Consider the following 20991-nt stretch of genomic DNA (forward strand, 5'->3'; position numbering starts at 1 on the left):
ACAACTCTAAACACGGTTTAATAAGAGACACGAGTGTAATATCTACTAAAAAACATTCACAGTTAACATCAGGCATTTTACACGCTTTAAACAACAACAACAAACGCTCATTACAGTGATGCGCGATTCGATTCCTTTAAGTGATTCTTTTTGTGTGAATCGATTCAGATTCTCACAAAAATTAAAATTCTTTTAATTAAAATTAAAAGAATTTAAATGCTTTTAAAATACTCAGCACACTATAAAAAAGACTAAAACTAAACAATTGTTATATACCGTTTGAGTATCACGTATTATTGTATATAAAATCTAACTGGACACCATTCTATGTAGTGACTCGATTCCGAATCAAAACATTTCAAGCTATTTAGAAACCGAATCAGTAAAATGACTCGTGTGTCCAAGTTGTAATAACTTTCTCCTGCCACAAGATGGCGATCTCTTAACGAGGGACATTCTAGAGTGTGCGCTAGAACCTTCATTTTATTTATTTTAATTTTTAATCTGAAAATTAATGCTTATTTAGGCTACATTTTAATGTTTTGACATTTTATTCAAAAAATGTATGTTCTGTATATACTTACAATGTCTGTGTAACACTTGAACACTGAATGAATCAGTGAATGAATAAATATATCTGGTGGAATTTCTTACTTTTACCAGCACATTTTTAAATTTCAGTTAATCAAATTCAGATTCAAGACAACTTTCTCATGCAAAATGAACACAGATGCATGGATCCCTGATCCCCAGCCAGTGGTTGTTTTAAAGAAAATTTGAAACTGAAACCATAATGCATTATCTCCTGTAATGTGAGTAGAAAAAGTGCACAATCAGGGGCGTGGCTGAACAAGGTCAAAATAAATAAATAAATAAATAAATAGACGCAGCTTTTGATTTGCCTTTAAATGCCAGTTAGAGAGTGTATGAAGTGTAATGCCGTGTTTCTATCACAAGTTCATAAGCACCCACATACTGATGACGTCATAGAGTTAAAATTGTATAAAATTGTGTTGTTTCGATGATGTGTTTCTCGTCACAGCAACATGCTAACGCCGGGCTAGTCAGGGGTGCACATATATATTTATTAGTAAACGTAAAAGCCTGGGAACTGACCAGGCTAAAAAGTGGTAGTGAATGTAATGGAATAAGGTACGGTGAGATAGCTAGCTAAGTTTTAAGTGTAAGTCTAACGTAGCACATTCTCTTTACACCCTCGACAATGAGTCAGAAATTCACCTGACAGACTTTTAGCTGTGAGATGTGGATTTCTGTCCCCACATCACATGTTAAAGTTATTATTATGTGACTCTGGCTAGTTTTTCTGCACATATAACGGCATCGCGCTAATTGCCAGCTCGCATCCCGGCCAGTGTGTGTAGTGCATCAGGTGGTTACAGCATGGAGGTGTGTCCAATCACTGAGAAGTGTGTCAAGTTTCATGATACATATCAAATGAAACCTTACTTTATGAAAGTCAACCACAAATATAAAAAAAAAATCCACTACCAAAAATGGTTGTTTACATATTGCACAACACACACACACACACACACACAATTCATATTAATGAACGAACAGTCTAAAAGACAGTTTTTTTTTTAATAATTATGCTTTAATTGAATAATTCAGCAGTTCTGCATGATTCATGTACAGTACGAGCCCAGTGTGTGTGTGTGTGTGTGTACGTGTGTGTGTGTTTCTGGGCTGTGGAAGACTTGTATAAATGTCCAGCTTTTCCCGGTCACACTCCTCTTGTCCTCTTGTTCAGAGAAATATTTACAATGAAAGACATTAAAAGGTTGTGAAATGAAGATTAGTGTGGAACGAAACCTCGCTCAGCAGCAAAACCATTAGAGTTCTGTAGAAAAATATAGTGTGTGAATCTGTCGTGTCCCATGTGAGAATCGTGAGGGTCTGAAGCTCAGGAATAAACTAATAAACTATCAGGAACATTTTCTCAGACGCTACGCTTCTCCATCATGACTCTTTAACGATAGAATAATAGACATTCTTTAATAACAGAAACTCACGTCTTCTGACTGGCTGTATGGAAGTTACAGTACAGTACATAATGCAGTAGAGTTTTATTTAGGTAGAGATTTATCAGGAGAAAGAGCAGATTTACTAACGTTTCTGATTATTATGGGTTCACTGCTGCCTCTTGAAGATGCCAGATGCACTGCAGTGTAACACACACAGAGCGACTGGGTGAAAACGTACAAACAGCAGCCATGTTTACGTCCCTACCGTCACCTGTCTCTTGGTTATAGAAATGAACATAAATTTGTGCATAAGACATACTTCAATTCTCAGCAGTGATGTTCCAGAATGTTCAGCGCAGTTCTAGAGCATTGCACGTGATTCTAAAATGAACAGGACTGTAGAAGGTTTAACATGATTGTAGAATTTTCATCACGATTCCTAAATTTTCAGCCTGATTCTAGAGCGTTCTGTCTGATTGTAGAGCATTCTGTCTGATTCTAGAGCATTCTGTCTAATTCTAGGGCTTTCAGTCTGATTGTAGAGCGTTCAGTCTGATTGTAGAGCGTTCTGTCTGATTCTAGAGCTTTTAGCTTGATTGTAGATCGTTTAGCTTGATTCTAGAGTGTTCAGCCTGATTCTAGAGTGTTCAGCCTGATTGTAGAGTGTTCAGCCTGATTGTAGAGCGTTCAGCCTGATTGTAGAGCGTTCTGTCTGATTGTAGAGTGTTCTGTCTGATTCTAGAGCGTTCAGTCTAATTGTAGAGCGTTCAGCCTGATTGTAGAGCGTTCAGCCTGATTGTAGAGCGTTCTGTCTGATTGTAGATTGTTCAGTCTGATTGTAGAGCGTTCTGTCTGATTCTAGAGCGTTCAGTCTAATTGTAGAGCGTTCAGCCTGATTGTAGAGCGTTCTGTCTGATTGTAGAGTGTTCAGCCTGATTGTAGATCGTTCTGTCTGATTGTAGATTGTTCAGTCTGATTCTAGAGCGTTCAGCCTGATTGTAGATCGTTCAGTCTGATTGTAGAGCGTTCTGTCTGATTGTAGAGTGTTCTGTCTGATTGTAGAGTGTTCAGTCTGATTGTAGAGTGTTCAGCCTGATTGTAGATCGTTCAGTCTGATTGTAGAGCGTTCTGTCTGATTGTAGAGCGTTCAGTCTGATTGTAGAGCGTTCAGCCTGATTGTAGAGCGTTCAGACTGATTGTAGTGTTCAGCCTGATTGTAGATCATTCAGCCTGATTGTAGAGCGTTCAGTCTGATTGTAGAGCGTTCAGTCTGATTGTAGAGCGTTCAGTCTGATTGTAGAGCGTTCTGTCTGATTCTAGAGCGTTCAGTCCCATTGTAGAGTGTTCAGTCCGATTGTAGAGTGTTCTGTCTGACTCTAGAGCATTCAGCCTGATTGTAGAGTGTTTAGCTTGATTGTAGAGCGTTCAGTCTGATTGTAGAGCGTTCAGTCTGATTGTAGAGCGTTCAGTCTGATTGTAGAGCGTTCAGTCTGATTGTAGTGCGTTCAGTCTGATTGTAGAGCGTTCTGTCTGATTGTAGAGCGTTCTGTCTGATTGTAGAGCGTTCAATCTGATTGTAGAGCGTTCAGTCTGATTCTAGAGCGTTCAGCCTGATTGTAGAGCGTTCAGTCTGATTATAGAGCGTTCAATCTTAATGTAGATTGTTCAGTCTGATTGTAGAGTGTTCTGTCTGATTGTAGATCGTTTAGCCTGATTATAGAGCATTCAGCCTGATTGTAGAGCGTTCAGCCTGATTGTAGAGCGTTCAATCTGATTGTAGAGCGTTCAGTCCCATTGTAGAGTGTTCAGTCTGATTGTAGAGCGTTCTGTCTGATTCTAGATTGTTCAGTCTGATTGTAGAGTGTTCAGTCTGATTGTAGATCGTTTAGCCTGATTATAGAGCATTCAGCCTGATTGTAGAGTGTTCAGTCTGATTGTAGAGTGTTCAGTCTGATTGTAGATCGTTTAGCCTGATTATAGAGCATTCAGCCTGATTGTAGAGCGTTCTGTCTGATTCTAGATTGTTCAGCCTGATTGTAGTGCATTCAGTCTGATTCTAGAGTGTTCAGTCTGATTGTAGAGTGTTCTGTCTGACTCTAGAGCGTTCAGCCTAAATGTAGAGCGTTCTGTCTGATTGTAGAGCGTTCTGTCTGATTGTAGAGCGTTCAATCTGATTGTAGAGCGTTCTGTCTGATTGTAGAGCGTTCAGTCCCATTGTAGAGCGTTCAGTCTGATTGTAGAGTGTTCTGTCTGACTCTAGAGCATTCAGCCTGATTGTAGAGCGTTCAGCCTGATTGTAGAGCGTTCAGCCTGATTGTAGAGCATTCTGTCTGATTGTAGAGCGTTCAATCTGATTGTAGAGCGTTCTGTCTGATTCTAGAGCGTTCAGTCTGATTGTAGAGCGTTCAGCCTGATTGTAGGGCGTTCAGTCCCATTGTAGAGTGTTCAGTCTGATTGTAGAGTGTTCTGTCTGACTCTAGAGCATTCAGCCTGATTGTAGAGTGTTTAGCCTGATTCTAGAGCGTTCAATCTGATTGTAGAGCGTTCAGTCTGATTCTAGAATGTTCAGCCTGATTGTAGAGTGTTCAGTCTGATTCTTTATTTAGTTATCCTTTCATCTGTATTCTCCTTCTCCTTAAATTTCAGCAGTCCCTGTATTCTAGTCTTTGCTGGGTTCAGCTGTTATTTCAGTTGCCAGTGTCCACTAGTTTACAGGAATTATTTAACTTCTCCTAATTTCTAAAGTTCAGTAGTTTCCATTGTCCTATTATTCTGGTGTCTGCATGTTTTAAAGTGTTATTAGTTTCCAGTTTTGCCTAATTTAGAATAAATCTGAAGTAAAAGTGATTGTTGGTTGTCCTCATTATTGCTGATTAAATTCATTATTGCTTTAAAAACATGACCAGTATGGAGGCTGTGCAAACAAGAGAATAACACACACACACACACACACACACACAAAACGCAATTTCTTCTTTTGTTTGAATTTGTAAAAAAAGGCATAGGCATAATTTTAATTTTAAAATTAGGTATCTTTAATGTAACTTAATAAAATTTGCACTAATATATTTAATATTTTTAGATTCATATATTTTATGTTTTATATTCTAGTAAATAATTTTTACATTTTACATTTTTAATACATTATTTCCAGCATCCAAAAACATTCTTTCTATCTTTCATAACTATTTGGTATTTGTGTATATAATCATTCAATCAATAAATAAATAAATAAATAAATAAATAGCCCCAGCACATTCCAGGGACATGTTGCTCTCAGCTTCACCACTCTGCTCTTGTGCATAGATTAAACAAACTAAAAAAATAGACTGTTTTAAGTTTGTTTTTAATTCTTTTACTGAGTAAAATGTTTACGCTTTGTTGTTTCACTGTCACTTTGTCCTTTTTTCTGCACTTAATACTATCAATCACACAAAAGCTTTAAAGATCACTTCTTAATGAGGTTCATATCAGCTACACGAACAGCTTCTCACCTTCCAGCGTAAAAAGTGGGCGGGGCTTATCAGCATATAGAGCATCCCTTTGTTATAGATTTTATCATAGCAAATATACAGTATATGTCACTATAGGGCAGAGCAAAAGCTAATCTATCGATAAAGTTTAAAGAGTCACACCGAATCAACCAGCTACGAGATAAATCACCACCTTATTAAAAAGGTTTATAAAATAACAGGAGGAAGTTAACAGAACAAGTGTTTCTGGAGTAAACTACATTGCAGTGTTTCAGGTGTGGAGCTGAGAATCACTGAAACTCAGCTCTGTTTCCATGGTTACAACCACATCCCCAATTAGTGGGTGTGGTTTAAGGATTGTGAGTAAGAGTATAAAAGTCTTCTTTATAAAGCCATATAATTATCATTTAATCTCATAACGAACCCCATAAAAGCTTAAACCCTACACCCTACTCCCTACACCCTAAACCTTTATACAGACCATTGTTGAAGCTAACCTTTTAGCTCATATTAAATTCCGTAAACCCTACTCCCTAAACCCTACACCCTGCACCCTAAACCATTACACAGGGTGTACACTATTGTTGAAGCTCACCTTGTAGCTCATGTTAAGTCCCCTAAATCCTTTCTACAGAGGTCTGTACCATTCTATTAATCTCAGTATCTCTCCTAAACCCTAAACACTACACCCTTAACTCTTCTACAGGATCATGTTCCATCATATAAATCTTATATTTTATGGTGAGTCCTCTAAACCCTACACTCTAGACCCTTCTACAGAAGGCCTGCATCTCATAGCCCACTGCAAGACCCTCAATCCCTATACACTACAACCTAAACCCTTCTACAGAAGGCCTGCATCTCATAGCCCACTGCAGGACCCTCAATCCCTAAACCCTAAACCCTGCTAGTGAAGGCCTGTATCTCATAGCCCACTACAAGACCCTCAATCCTTATACACTACACCCTAAACCCTTCTACAGAAGGCCTGTATCTCATAGCCCACTGCAAGACCCTCAATCCCTATACACTACACCCTAAACCCTTCTACAGAAGGCCTGCATCTCATAGCCCACTGCAAGACCCTCAATCCCTATACACTACACCCTAAACCCTTCTACAGAAGGCCTGCATCTCATAGCCCACCGCAAGACCCTCAATCCCTATACACTACACCCTAAACCCTTCTACAGAAGGCCTGCATCTCATAGCCCACCGCAAGACCCTCAATCCCTATACACTACACCCTAAACCCTTCTACAGAAGGCCTGCATCTCATAGCCCACCGCAAGACCCTCAATCCCTATACACTACACCCTAAACCCTTCTACAGAAGGCCTGTATCTCATAGCCCACCGCAAGACCCTCAATCCCTATACACTACACCCTAAACCCTTCTACAGAAGGCCTGCATCTCATAGCCCACTGCAAGACCCTCAATCCCTATACACTACACCCTAAACCCTTCTACAGAAGGCCTGCATCTCATAGCCCACCGCAAGACCCTCAATCCCTATACACTACACCCTAAACCCTTCTACAGAAGGCCTGCATCTCATAGCCCACCGCAAGACCCTCAATCCCTATACACTACACCCTAAACCCTTCTACAGAAGGCCTGCATCTCATAGCCCACCGCAAGACCCTCAATCCCTATACACTACACCCTAAACCCTTCTACAGAAGGCCTGCATCTCATATCCCACTGCAAGACCCTCAATCCCTAAACCCTAAACCCTGCTAGTGAAGGCCTGTATCTCATAGCCCACTACAAGACCCTCAATCCCTATACACTACACCCTAAACCCTTCTACAGAAGGCCTGTATCTCATAGCCCACTGCAAGACCCTCAATCCCTATACACTACACCCTAAACCCTTCTACAGAAGGCCTGCATCTCATAGCCCACTGCAAGACCCTCAATCCCTATACACTACACCCTAAACCCTTCTACAGAAGGCCTGCATCTCATAGCCCACTGCAGGACCCTCAATCCCTATACACTACACCCTAAACCCTTCTCCAGAAGGCCTGCATCTCATAGCCCACTGCAAGACCCTCAATCCCTAAACCCTAAACCCTGCTAGTGAAGGCCTGTATCTCATAGCCCACTACAAGACCCTCAATCCCTATACACTACACCCTAAACCCTTCTACAGAAGGCCTGTATCTCATAGCCCACTGCAAGACCCTCAATCCCTATACACTACACCCTAAACCCTTCTACAGAAGGCCTGCATCTCATAGCCCACCGCAAGACCCTCAATCCTTATACACTACACCCTAAACCCTTCTCCAGAAGGCCTGCATCTCATAGCCCACTGCAAGACCCTCAATCCCTATACACTACACCCTAAACCCTTCTACAGAAGGCCTGCATCTCATAGCCCACTGCAGGACCCTCAATCCCTAAACCCTCAACCCTGCTAGTGAAGGCCTGCATCTCATATCCCACTGCAAGACCCTCAATCCCTAAACCCTAAACCCTGCTAGTGGAACCTGTACCATCACATTAATCTCACAGCTCATGCCAAGTCCCCTAAACCCTACACTCTAAACCAGGGGTATTGAATTAAAATTTGGAAAGGTCCAGCTATATAAAATGTGTTACTTAAGTGGTCCAGACATGCAGCTAACATGAGTGAATAACAACAACTGTTACCTTTGAACGCTTAACCATTAGGATTATTTTATTGCTATACATAAGAGAGTTTCAAGTGGTTACGTCTTGTTTAGTAATGGTGCTTCATGTTAGCATTTTTGACTAACAATATACTACATTAGAGGTTTTTTGCCCCCACTCAAGCTCCTCCCACAGAAAGTTTGACCAAATAGTTGTTTGTTCATCTCAAAATATATATATAAAAAAAATAAGTTCATTTAAACCGCCTCTGACCAGGATAAAGCAGTTACTGATGATGAAGGAATGCGGTAAATGCCATGCGAGTAACCGGTACATTTCCCATGTTAATGAATACAGACTTCCTTTACGCAGTAAGCTTCACATCAGACACCTGTATTAAAGTAAAAAACACCTGCTTGTGTGCCTTTTTTGTCCTGATGCACACCTCTACTCTGAAGTTGAAGTAAAGAATAAACTCAGCCATGTCCTCACTTCACTTCAGACCATAAGGGGTAAATTCTTTTTTTTAAAAATTAGGAAAGCTCTGAGTCAGGTCTGATCAGTGAGTTCAGCTTTTTATCACCTTTACAGCCATAGCAGATGAATATTTTATTGGGTAATAAAAGAAAACTTCAACTTTGTGATTAAACCTGAATGTCGTATTTGTTTATTACAGATGTGTAATAGTGCACTTTGGTATTATACATGTATCGGACTTGTATTATAAGCACTTGTTACACACTGGTGTTGTTTATTGTATAAGCTCTGCATTTATTCTGCATTTATTGTGGAATTGTATGTTAATAAATCTCTCAAATGGAGAAATAGCTGACACACACACACACACACACACACACATGCAGCAGCCTCGTTCTGGCCCTGAGGTTTGAATATTAAAAGGGGGATCAAACATAAAATTAATATACAAAGTACTTAAAACATTTATAAACATTAAATTCAATTAAATTCACATAAAGAAGCACATTCTGATTTTTGCTGTGGGTTGACAAGGGGGTGGGGCTTAGGTTACATTTGATCAGCCAATCACAAAACTTGACAAAATATGACATCACCAGCCACTTCTGTTTTTCACTTGTTTGGCTCGCTAACTTTAAGTAAACAGTTTTATTGTCTAGTCATTATTATTACTTGTATCTCTATGTCATAATCTATCGTACGTCCTGATTGGTAGACTGACAGCTGTCTCTGGCAGAAAAGGGGTGGAGCTTAAGTTGCATTTGATTAACCAGTTGCAAACCTGATCATGTGACATCACCACTAGTCTACTCATAAAGTTACTTTTTTTTTTAACATAATGTTAGCTAGCTTGAATTTGCTAGCAGGCTAGCTAATATTAGATAAACCATTGTGCTCATGTCATATGATCAGCTTTGCCACTGGTTGGTCAAATTAAATGTAAGCACCACCCACTCATTGTTCCGGGAACGCCAAGGAATGGAAAATCAGGAGGTGCTATAGATAATTATAGAGATTCCCACTCAACTGTGTGTGTGTGTGTGTGTGTGTGTGTGTGTATGTGTTAGCCTGTCTGGGTTTCTATTTATGTGTCTAATGAAATTTATTGCTTGGTCGAAACACACTGAGACATTTGTGATTGTTTAAGTAGTGCAACTTTAAAGAGGAATCTGTCATGCTTGTACTATGTGTGTGTGTGTGTGTGTGTGGGCATTTGGAATCAGTAGTGCTAGACAAAAATAAAAGAAAAAAGAAACCCCTTTCTCTCTCTCTCTCTCTAGAACGAAAGCAAATAATCCACACAATTTCATAACCTATCTACGCAAAAATATTTACAGATTCAGAAGGTAAGAGTTTAACTAAACTAGATTTATGAAAAATAAAACAAGAGGGAGGAAAAGATTCAAGTTTCCGTGCAGGATTAAGAAAAAAAGTCTCTGGCCCGAACTGTGCATCATCTCTCTTTTAGCATTTCACTCACATACGCACATACTCAAACACACACACACACACACACACCTATCGATGTGCACAGTTCCAAGCCTCACGTTATGGCACTTTTGCATTGTTCTGCATTGTTAAACCAAGATGTATCAAAAGGTCAAAGGGGGTTAAATCTCAGACTCGCGACGGAACGACCTTTGCTCGAGGCTCCGAGATATCTGTTCAAAGTCTTGCCGATCTCTCTGGGTGCATTCCTCCTCGTCTTCCTCATCACGGTTGAGCAGCGCCAGCTCGTTCTCGTAGCAGAACGTAGAGGCGTTGTCGGCAGCAGACACACACTTGCTCTCGAGCATGTCTTTAGCGCTGCAACGCGGCGTAGACGGAACCTCATACGTCTTGTGGAAGTATGAGTAGTCCACCTTATACTCATTCTTCTCCTCGAAAAGCACCGGCTCAAACCGGTGACCCCACAGGATCTCACTTGCCAAGTACGAGCTCCGAGCCTGTGCCGTCATGGCCGTGGCCTCCACCATCCCCTCGAGGATCACCACGATCTCAAAGTCTGCCGTCTCCAGATCCCGCTTGCTGATCCCATAAAGCGGACTCTCCTCATCAATCTCGTGCAAAATGGTGATCGGAGAGACCAAGAAGATCCTATCGAGCCCTTGGTCGAACCCGACGTTAATATCCAGCTGGTCTAGCGGGATGTACTCTCCCTCAGCAGTCACACGCGGTTTGATTAGCAACGCTCGGACGTGAGCCTCAACGATGTGGCTCCTACGAAGGTTCCCGACGCGCCACATGAGGCAGAGCTTCCCGTCCCTCATGGCGATGACAGCATTTTTGGAGAACAGAAGAGTCTGAGTACGCTTTTTGGGACGGGCCATTTTTGCCATAATGGCGCCAATCATGAAGCACTCGATAATACTGCCCACGATGGACTGGAAGACTACAAGGAAGATGGCGACCGGACACTCTTCTGTCACGCAACGGAAACCGTAACCAATGGTCGTCTGAGTCTCAATGGAAAACAGAAATGCTGCTAAGAAGCCATTTACATGCAGGACACACGGCGTGAAGCTGTCATCCCCAGTCGGGTTGTCCAGGTCGCCGTGGAGCAGCGCGATCACCCAGAACGCCAAACCGAACGCCAGCCATGACAGCACAAACACAAGCGTGAACACAATCAGCATGTAGCGCCAGCGGATGTCCACACAGGTAGTGAAGATGTCGGCCAGGTATCGCTGCGATTTCTGCTCCATGTTGGTGAAGTGGACGTTGCACTGTCCGTTCTTCTTCACGAAGCGGTTACGGCATTTCCTGCGCGTGTGGATCTTTCCATTCCCATTGCCGTAGCCATTAATGCCGCTGCTGCCATGGATCGTGGTCAGGCGCAAAGCGTCTTCCTCCGACGACACGATGCTGTATCGGCTCATACGGCTCACACTCATCTTTTATCCTTCTGTTTTTTATCTCCTCTTCAATCAAGATGTGATAAGAGTACAGGCTAGCAAGTATTCTCCCCCTTCACTGACTCCCCCCCACCCTTGTGGCAATGGTTCAGTCCTGGGGTGTCAGTGGAGGGGTTGGAGCAGACAGTTTTGGAGCAGCCCCAGGAATAGGGGTGGGAGAATCCAGAAGCCTGGAGGAAAAGATGATAAAAGAAACTAAAATCAGTACATCAGTGTGTTTAAATCAGCTACACAATGCACAGTATTACACATAATTAAATTAAAACTCAGAAAATGAAGAACTGGAGGTACAAGGTTAAAGACTCTGACAGGTAGCGGAAGGCTAGCTGATCTGTCTGAGCCAGAATCTTTTATGCATATAAACTGTGAATTTGTAAATTCATAACAATTTGCACTTCACATTTTGAAAGAAAAGAGTTAAGGGTTAGCAGTTGGGTTAGTGATCACACATTTTCTTACAACTAACACTCAAATGAAATCCAATCATGTTCTTCAGTGATGTCACACAGACTTTCATGCCATCTATAAACATGAACACAACTTCATTGTGAAACATTACGGAGGCGGCCATCTTGGACAACTTAGTGCAGTTTGGTATCACTCTGCCCCCTTAAGCCCCGCCTTCTAAAGTTTGAAGGTGGAACCAAATTGAACTTTGTAGCGGGAGACGATCAACGTTTCTGTGGTCAAATGTGAGATTACAGAGTATATTGCTTGAGATGAGTGTTTAAAGAGCCTGCATTACAGAAACGGAAGACGTTTCATTTTTGGCGGAAGTTTTCCTATAAATAATAAATCACACGTTATTATTGTTTACATAATGTTACATAATATCCTGCTGAGTGAATTTTTAATATGATCAGTTTATTTTTATCTGTTTGTATTAAGCATTTAATACTGCAGTGTGTGTGTGTGTGTGTGTGTGTGTGTGCATGTGGTAACGATCATCATTTGTATGTATGTACGTGTGTGTGTTATGAGTTTGTCAGGCTGTTGCATTATTGATCAGAGCAGCTTAGCAGAGTATCAGATCCCACACACACACACAAGTGGAATGTGTTTTGGAAGCACTGCTGTCCTTAAGAGAGAAGCTTTTCATCCTCCAAAGAGCGTGTGTGTGTGTGTGTGTGTGTGTGTGTGTGTGTATTTCAGAGAGATAATTCAGATTCTCAGGAGACCATTGTGTGCACTGTTATATGGTGCACAGACAGACAGAAAGATAGAGAGAAAGACAGATGGAAAGAGCCTGAGATGGATAGTCAGAGTGAGACAGAGAGAGAGAGAGAGAGAGAGAGAGAGAGAGAGAAAACGCTGTGAAGAGAGAAAGTACAAATGCAAAATGTGGAAATAAAGATATAAAATAAAGTGAAAAAAGGAGGACTAGGATGAAAGAAATGATAGAAAGAAAGGAAGTTGAAGTCTTTAGAAATTCAGCAAATGTGAGAAAAGATCACAGCCCTACTTTTCTAAAATCAGAGAGGGGGAGCGTGGCCTAAAATCTAAATATACAAGCGGCAGTTACACACATTTCAAGCTCTATTTGCCTGGCCTGCTTATATCTCTCTCTCTCTCACATACTCACACACACACTCACACACACACACACAGATCAGCAGGTAATTTGTGATGTTCTAGTTAACACACTTTGGGTAGAGTAGAGATTATGACGCAGTAAGGATTTAACGCTGAAATCACACACATCAGTATTCAGAGCTCAGAAGTAACTAGACTTCAGCACTATTCAGGGGGCGGAGTTTGTCTAAAGCAGGGGCGTGTCTCAGTTACACTTGATTCTGATCCTGTGCTTAAGCGCATGTTTCTTGCATGATATCAGCTCAAAATTTATGTTCTGGTGTAAATACACTCACACACACTATGGCATGACATTTGTGTACAATATTAACTACATAAATATGACACGTATTGACAGTGTTAATTAATATGACAGTAAATATGACAGTATTAATTAATAATATCATCACTTTAAAGTGCATGAAAATGTTTTCTGCACAGAAGACTTCAGAGGAGATGGGTCTTAATCAGAGACATGGCTGATCCCGAGCAGTGAATAATTTATGGATAAAGTGATGCATGAAGTTAAAGTTTCTCTGTAAGCGTAGCAGATGAGCGCTCGGTCAGATTATCCTTCAAATCGAGATCACAGCACAATTTCATGACCTCAATTTAGTATCTCGTGGTTTCATTGAGCTGCTGCTCATGAGTAGCTGTTGAAGCGTGATATAAATAAATAAAATGTGAAAGAACAGGATGTGCTGGATCAAGTGCTATTCTATGTGCTGCTGAATAAAGAGTGTGGAAGCCATTTTGTTAAATTAAACCAGTGATTAATGTGATAATTACAACTAACTCTATTCATGCAGTGATATATTAGTGATATACGATTTATTCCAACACTCACCATCTTCTCATTCATCATATTATCATCATATTAATCTATTAAATAGTGTCTTGCTTTTATGTTACATTATATTTGACAGCAATGAAAAAAAACACTATTTCCTTCTTTAATCTGTATTTTTTATACCTGAAAAACTCTGTCTCGAACTCTTCTACTCAAGAAAAATCTGGAAACCTCAGAGTTGTGAACTGCACGCAGATGATTTTAATAATCTGAATGCAGAGCTCAGAAAATCCACTTAAGCAGCTGCGTAACCCGACTCTGAATACCAGGAACTTTCCTTACTGATATATTAAAGTAACTTTTGAACTTATGTAGCTGAATATGACCATTTGAGACTTTGAGTCTGAATGATTTTAATTTATTTATAAATGACACCATGGCTGTGTTCCAGTCGTTGTTTATGACACTCCCCCTTGCTTTAGTCCCCTTCGCAATTATACGAGCAGTTTCTTTACTTTATCAGCAGAATTGAGCACAAATTACCCAGAAGGCATTGCTGAAGGCATTGACATTGGGTTGGCCTTCTTCATCCTGTTTCTGGCCAGCCTGATAACATGCTAACTGAGTCTGATAACATGCTAGCACGCTAGTCCAGGTATGCAAACTCTGTCACCCACTTGATAGTGAAAGTGTGAAGTGTATGAGTCATGTGTTTTTCATGAACCAGGAGTGTTTGGTGCTAGTCGTGCTATCACTATGAGTGTGCACTGTAGTTTGGACATTAGTCAGCCAGAAAAACAAGACACCTGATCGACAGACACACACACACAGACACACACACACACACACACGTATGTAGTAGTGTGCCCCCACATCAGTTCTCTATGAGTCTAAGTTCAAGTTACAATGTGTGGGTTTTCCAAAAGCTCACAGCAGGACAATGATATCTCAGATAACTAACACACACACACACACACATACACACACACACACACACACTACACTTCATTCCATGACAGCATGTTGAATATTCTGAGTTGCTGATAACTTTAAATAATGAATTTGTGGATTAGAAAGCATTATGGTCCTTGAACCCTCAGTATGGCTCTAGAACCCTCAGTATGGCTCTCAAATCCTCCTCTAAAACTCTCTAGGAGCCTCTGTGATGCTCTAGAAATTCTGCTTACAGATCTGATCTTCAGTGTGACACTTTCTTCTCAGTGCAGCTCTAGAATGTGGAGTGTGGTTCTAGATTTCCTGTTCTAACTCTAGAATTCTTAGTGCATTTTCATGATCCTCAGTGTGGCTCTATGATCTATAGTACAATTCTAGAATTGCAAGCTGATGTTCTTTAAGACCCTCAATGCGGCTCTATAATTTCAGTATGGTTCTTGATTCCTCAGTGGGGTTCTAGACTCTTCAGTGTGGTTCTAGAATTTTCAATGTGGTTCTAGATTCCTCAGTGCATTTGTAGAATCCTCAATATGGCCCTAAAATCCCTGGTGTGATGCCCAGACCCTCAGGGTGGTATATGTTCCTTAGTGCTTTTCTAGATTACTCGATGCGGTCCTAGAACCTCTGGTGTGATGCTAAGACCCTCAGAGTTGTTCTATAATCCTCAGTGCAGTTATAGATGATTTAGTGCTGGTCTAAGATCCTAACTAGGTTCTAGATTTCTCAATGTGGCAGTAGGTTACTCAGAGCTTTTCTAGATTCTTCAGTGTGGCTGTAGGTTCCTCAATGCTCTTCTAGATTCCTCAGTGTGGCTGTAGGTTCCTCAATGCTCTTCTAGATTCCTCAGTGTGGCTGTAGGTTCTTCAGTGCTGTTCTGTATTCTCCAGTGCATTTTTAGGTTCCTCAGTGCAATTCTACTTCCCTCCTGTTAGTCCTCAAATTCTTGGTGTCGCTCTAAAGACCCTCAGTGTGGTTGTAGGACCCTAAGTGTATTCTATTTTGCTCAGTGCAGTTATAAATTCCATTGTGTGGTTTTTGATTCATCAGTGCACTTATGTTTTCTTCAGTGCAGTTCTATATTCCTCAGAGTGATTCATTAAGGCAATTCTAGCATATCTGTGTCTCTAAGGTCCTCAGTGGTGATGTAGATTCCTCTGTGTGGTTCTCTTCTCTTCAGTATGGTTCTAGATTCCTCTGTGTGGTTCTATACTCCTCAGTGCTGTTGTAGATTCCTCAATATGGTTTTATAGTACTTGCTGTACTTCTGGATTCCTTGTTGTGGTTCTAGATTTCTCTGTGTGGCTTCAATTGGAAATGAGACATGTTCATAGGAGTTGTAATCTACACTTTAGTGAAATTGTAACCTCGTTTCATGGCTGTGAAAGTTGTGCTAATGTTTTAAGTGATCCAGCTAGACCATAATGCCAAAAGTATGTGCACCCCTGACCATCACACCCATATTTGGTTCTTCCCCACACTGTTCCCACTAAGTTTAAACCACACAGTTGTATAGAACGTCTCTGTGTGCTGTAGCATTACAGTTTCCCTTCACTGGAACTAAGAGACTCAAACCTGTTCCAGCATGACAATGCCCCTGTGCACAAAGCGAGCTCCATGAAGACATGGTGTGTGAAGGTTGGAGTGGAAGAACTCGAGTGTCCTGCACAGAGCCCTGACCTCAACCCCACTGAACACCTTTGGGATGAACTGGAACACCGACTGAACCCCAGACCTCCTCGACATCCCAACATCAGCACCTGACCTCACTAATGCTCTTGTAGCTGAATGAACACAAATCCCCACAGCCACGCTCCAACATCTAGTGGAAAGCTTCCCAGAAGAGTGGAGCTCATTATAACAGCAAACACAGGGGAATAAATCTGGAATGAGACGTTCAAAAAGCACATATGGGTGTGATTGGCCATATAGTCACCACATCGTCTTCTCTACTGGTCTTAAAGTAAAGAAAAACACACACATTAATACGTTATTTTGTTTAACAGCAGCACTGATCAGCTGCTTCTGCCTCCACATGGCCCGCTAGCTCACTGACCAACTTTCACAATCATATGACTTACACAGCAACACGTCAGGAAACTTCACCACTGCAGTCGCGTTAATGAACATGATTAGGACACGCATGCACACACTCACACTCACACACACACACACACACACACACACACACACACACACACACAGACACTCAGCTGAACCACCAGAGGGCATCCATGAGCCATGTGAGGCCTTAGCAGGTAAAACAGAACACCGAAACACCTGCCCTCACACACACACACACACACACACACACACACACACACAGATATTCTATCTCACTTTCTCTTCACCATCTATCTTCATCTCTCTCTCTCTCTCTCTCTCTCTCACACACACACACACACAAAGTTTCTTTTTAATTATTTCAGCACTGTTTTGTGTGTGTGTGTTTGTGTGTGTGTGTGTGTGTGTGTGTGTGTGGGAACAAGTGTGATTGTGCAGAATTATAACTGACTTGTTTGTTTATGAGAATTCCAGTGATGTCATGTTGCAGACACAACGTCTGGGGAAACACACACACACGCACACACACACATACAAATACACACACACACACACACACACACACACACACTGCTTTTCCTGTCTTTGTGGGGAGCAAAATATTTCTGTACATACAAATTCTGTTAATTTAATTACTGTAATTACTAATATAGAATTTTGAATTTTCACCCTCAACACACACACACACACAGTTTCTTTTCTCACATTTAACAATTAAAATCACATCATATTAACACATTCTCTAGCTCATAAGTTGATTTATATAACAATAATAATAATAATAATAATAATAATAATAATAATAATGAGTGCTGTGTATCTCAGCTCTAAAATCAGGTCAGCAGTAATGCTGTTACATCAAGCACACTGCCGTACACACACATTAATACTAATGGTACTATATTAGAAATATGTTTAGGATCAGATTATGAAAAGTTATGATAACTGTATTTATACATTGTTTACATTGAAACATATAATTATATATAACTTATGTGTTGAATGTCCTAATATTTGAAAACTATAATGCTAATGTTTTTATTTTGTCATTTGCAATAATAATTACTTCCACGTTAATTTCTATTTCTATTTAAGAACCATGATTTGTAATGCTAAATTATTTTTTAAATAAACTTTTAGCAATAAATTGTCTATTTTTTGATGATGATTATTATTGCTGTTATAAATGTAAATATTTTTAATATTTTATATTTATTTAATTTTATGAGAATGTTTGAAATTTACATCATTATTATTATTATTATTATTATTATTATTATTATTATTTGTTGAAATTTATGTGAAATATTGATTAAGAAGTATATAATTATTTAATACAATATAATGTTATGAAAATATACTTGCATTATATTATATAATTTTGCTCTAATAAACATTTATGCATAATTTTGCTCTAATACATTTCAGACATCAGAGATTTCTTTACATATGTTTGTTTTTCTACTATAGACTATAAAATATGGTATATTTCATTCCAATATGTGCAAACTGTAGTAATTTACTGTATTTGTAATTTAATAATATATTATTTATATATGCAAATATAATGTGTATCATTAATTGCATATATAATTTTGATCAAAAGTATAAAAACATTAAAACAAAATGTACTTCAATACAGCAACTATACAATTATTTATATTATAGTAATCCATCGCCATATTTACACAGTAACAATACAGTATTTAATTACTATATAATATAATTATATAATTAATATATATTAATATAAATAAATAATTATTGTAGTATTGTATTGTCAAATGATTGGCATATGCAAATACTTGTACTATAATATGCAATATACAATACAATATATTACATATTTTACATATTTATAACTTGCACATCTTTAGCTAATATATCATTCAGATTAAATTATTATTTATTTAATTTTTTTAAGCTTCTCATGGTATTGTCTTTCATTACTGTTGTATTTAAAAGTATTGAGTTCGAGTTTCATTTTTCATCACAACAATAAAAGAATAGCTCAAATGTTAATCAATAATTTCCAGGAAATAGAAGGTTTCATAAGAATGCTTTCTCTGTCTGTGTGTGTGTGTGTGTGTGTGTGTGTGTGTGTGTGTGTGCTTTATGTCGAGATCTTACACAGATAACACGCTTTATACGCAGTCCTGTATAATAATCTCCTAGAGCAGTGTGCAGTCATCACTTTTACTTTACAGGTCCACAGTTTCTGATCATGTGACGCATGTTCAGAAACATATATAACACATTTACAAAACGTACATATAATGTGTGTGTGTGTGTGTGTGTGTGTGTTAGATACGTATCACTAATATATCTATATATATATATCACTGTATACATGATAAATTGTTGAATAAACTGGTTTTATCTTTGTAATCAAAGTTTGATAAAACTGTAGTTTTAGAAAAGTTTAAACCAGGTCGTGCTTACCTTGCGTTTCCTGCTGCCGCTCAGTGTGTGTGTGTGTGTGTGTGTGTGTGTGTGTGTGTGTGTGTGTTATCCAAACTGGAGCATTTGATCAGAGGGGCTGCAGCAGCTCCCGGTGGATGCACACACTCCGTCCATCTCTGCTTCTCTCTCTCTCTCTCTCACACACACACACACACACACACACACACGCTCAGACACTGGACTCCACTCCTGAACGTCTCCTCTTTCTTTCGTTTTCCTCTTTAATTCTGTGTCTCCAGATAAAGTCCTCCAAAAAAGGGGGTTTAAGTCCTGAGCAGAGTGTGTGTAGTAAATGTGTGAGGAAAGTGTGTGTGTGTGTGTGTGTGTGTATCCCTAGGTGCTCTCCTGTCCAGGGGGAGAAAGCCCTCCTTGGTCCCTCAGCATCAAAGTCCTGAGGAGTGCAGGAATCGAGGGATGAAGCGGAGGAATAGTTCACTTCCCTCGTCGTCGGCCGCTCTCTTCATCTTTGCAATATGATCTGCTGCTCTCTCTCTCTCTCTCTCTCTCTCTCTGTCTCTCTTTTACACTCACTCACTCACACACACACACACACTCACACACACACACACAGTGTGTCACAGAAACTGGCATGCATTAGTGGACAATCTCCATGTCATTCCTCCCTCACTCTCTCTCTCTCTTTCTCTCTCTCTCTCGCATACTTTTTCCCCTTATCTTTTCTGTTGTCTGTTTTATTTTCAGTCTTTTGATCTCGCACTCTCTTGATATGTCCTCTACCTTTCCCTCTGTCTTACTTTCTCCAACTTATTATTTCTGTTTCTCTACTCGTTTACTCTGTTCTCTGTTATTCTCACTCTGTCGCTCTCCTTCTGTCTCTCTCTTCCTCCCACAGTTTGAAAGTTTTGCCACTTGATGCTCTACTGTGGAAATGGCTCAGTCACAAACACATTCACACACACACACACACACACACACACAAACACACACACACACTCACACACAAGCACACACACACAGCCTGTCCATTGTTCTCTAGCAACAGATCCAATCTGTCAGAATTTGTTATTATTTATTGTGTGTGTGTGTGTGTGTGTGTGCATTACCATAATATTTGTTATCATTCCACAGGCACATAATTAATTAAAATGAAATTATAAGCTTAATTTAAATTATACTGTATAACAGTTTTCCTTTCAGTTGTTTTATTTCAGTTGATCCATAAATTGGATTGTGGGCGTGTCTTTGAGTCCATATATAATCATGAGTGTGGCTCTGGGTGGGCGTTGTCTTAAAACCCATATATATGGAAATGAGTGAGACTCTGAGTGGGCTTCTTTTTAAAACCCATATAGGAATGTGGGCGTGTCTTTGAGTCCATATATGCAAATGAGTGTAACTCTAAGTGAACATCCTTCTAAACGCCATAAATGGGAATGTGGGAGTGTCTTTGATTCCGTATATGCAAATGAGTGTAGCTCTAAGTGAACATCCCTCTAAAAGCCATAAATAGGAATGTGGGAGTGTCTTTGAGTCCATATATGCAAATGAGGGTAGCTCTGAGTGAACATCCCTCTAAAAGCCATAAATGGGAATGTGGGCGTGCCTTTGATTCCATATATGCAAATGAGTGTAGCTCTGAGCGAACATCCTTCGAAAAGCCATAAATGGGAATGTGGGAGTGTCTTTGAGTCCATATATGCAAATGAGTGTAGCTTTG

The 20991-nt window shown here is 39.9% G+C and overlaps 1 protein-coding gene across 1 annotated transcript; it reads right to left on the reverse strand.

Moving 5' to 3' along the window:
* Positions 1-1619: 1619 nt before the first annotated feature.
* On the reverse strand, positions 1620-20152 carry kcnj12a (potassium inwardly rectifying channel subfamily J member 12a). The gene is made up of 2 exons (XM_026910979.3): positions 19293-20152; positions 1620-11643 (listed from the first exon to the last, which is right to left on the reverse strand). The coding sequence occupies exon 2, from the start codon at positions 11450-11452 to the stop codon at positions 10169-10171; it is 1284 nt and encodes a 427-aa protein (XP_026766780.3). The 5' UTR covers positions 11453-11643; positions 19293-20152; the 3' UTR covers positions 1620-10168.
* Positions 20153-20991: the final 839 nt, after the last annotated feature.

This window comes from Pangasianodon hypophthalmus, chromosome 1, assembly GCF_027358585.1.
Source record: "Pangasianodon hypophthalmus isolate fPanHyp1 chromosome 1, fPanHyp1.pri, whole genome shotgun sequence".
In the NCBI taxonomy this organism is placed as follows: Eukaryota; Metazoa; Chordata; class Actinopteri; order Siluriformes; family Pangasiidae; genus Pangasianodon; species Pangasianodon hypophthalmus.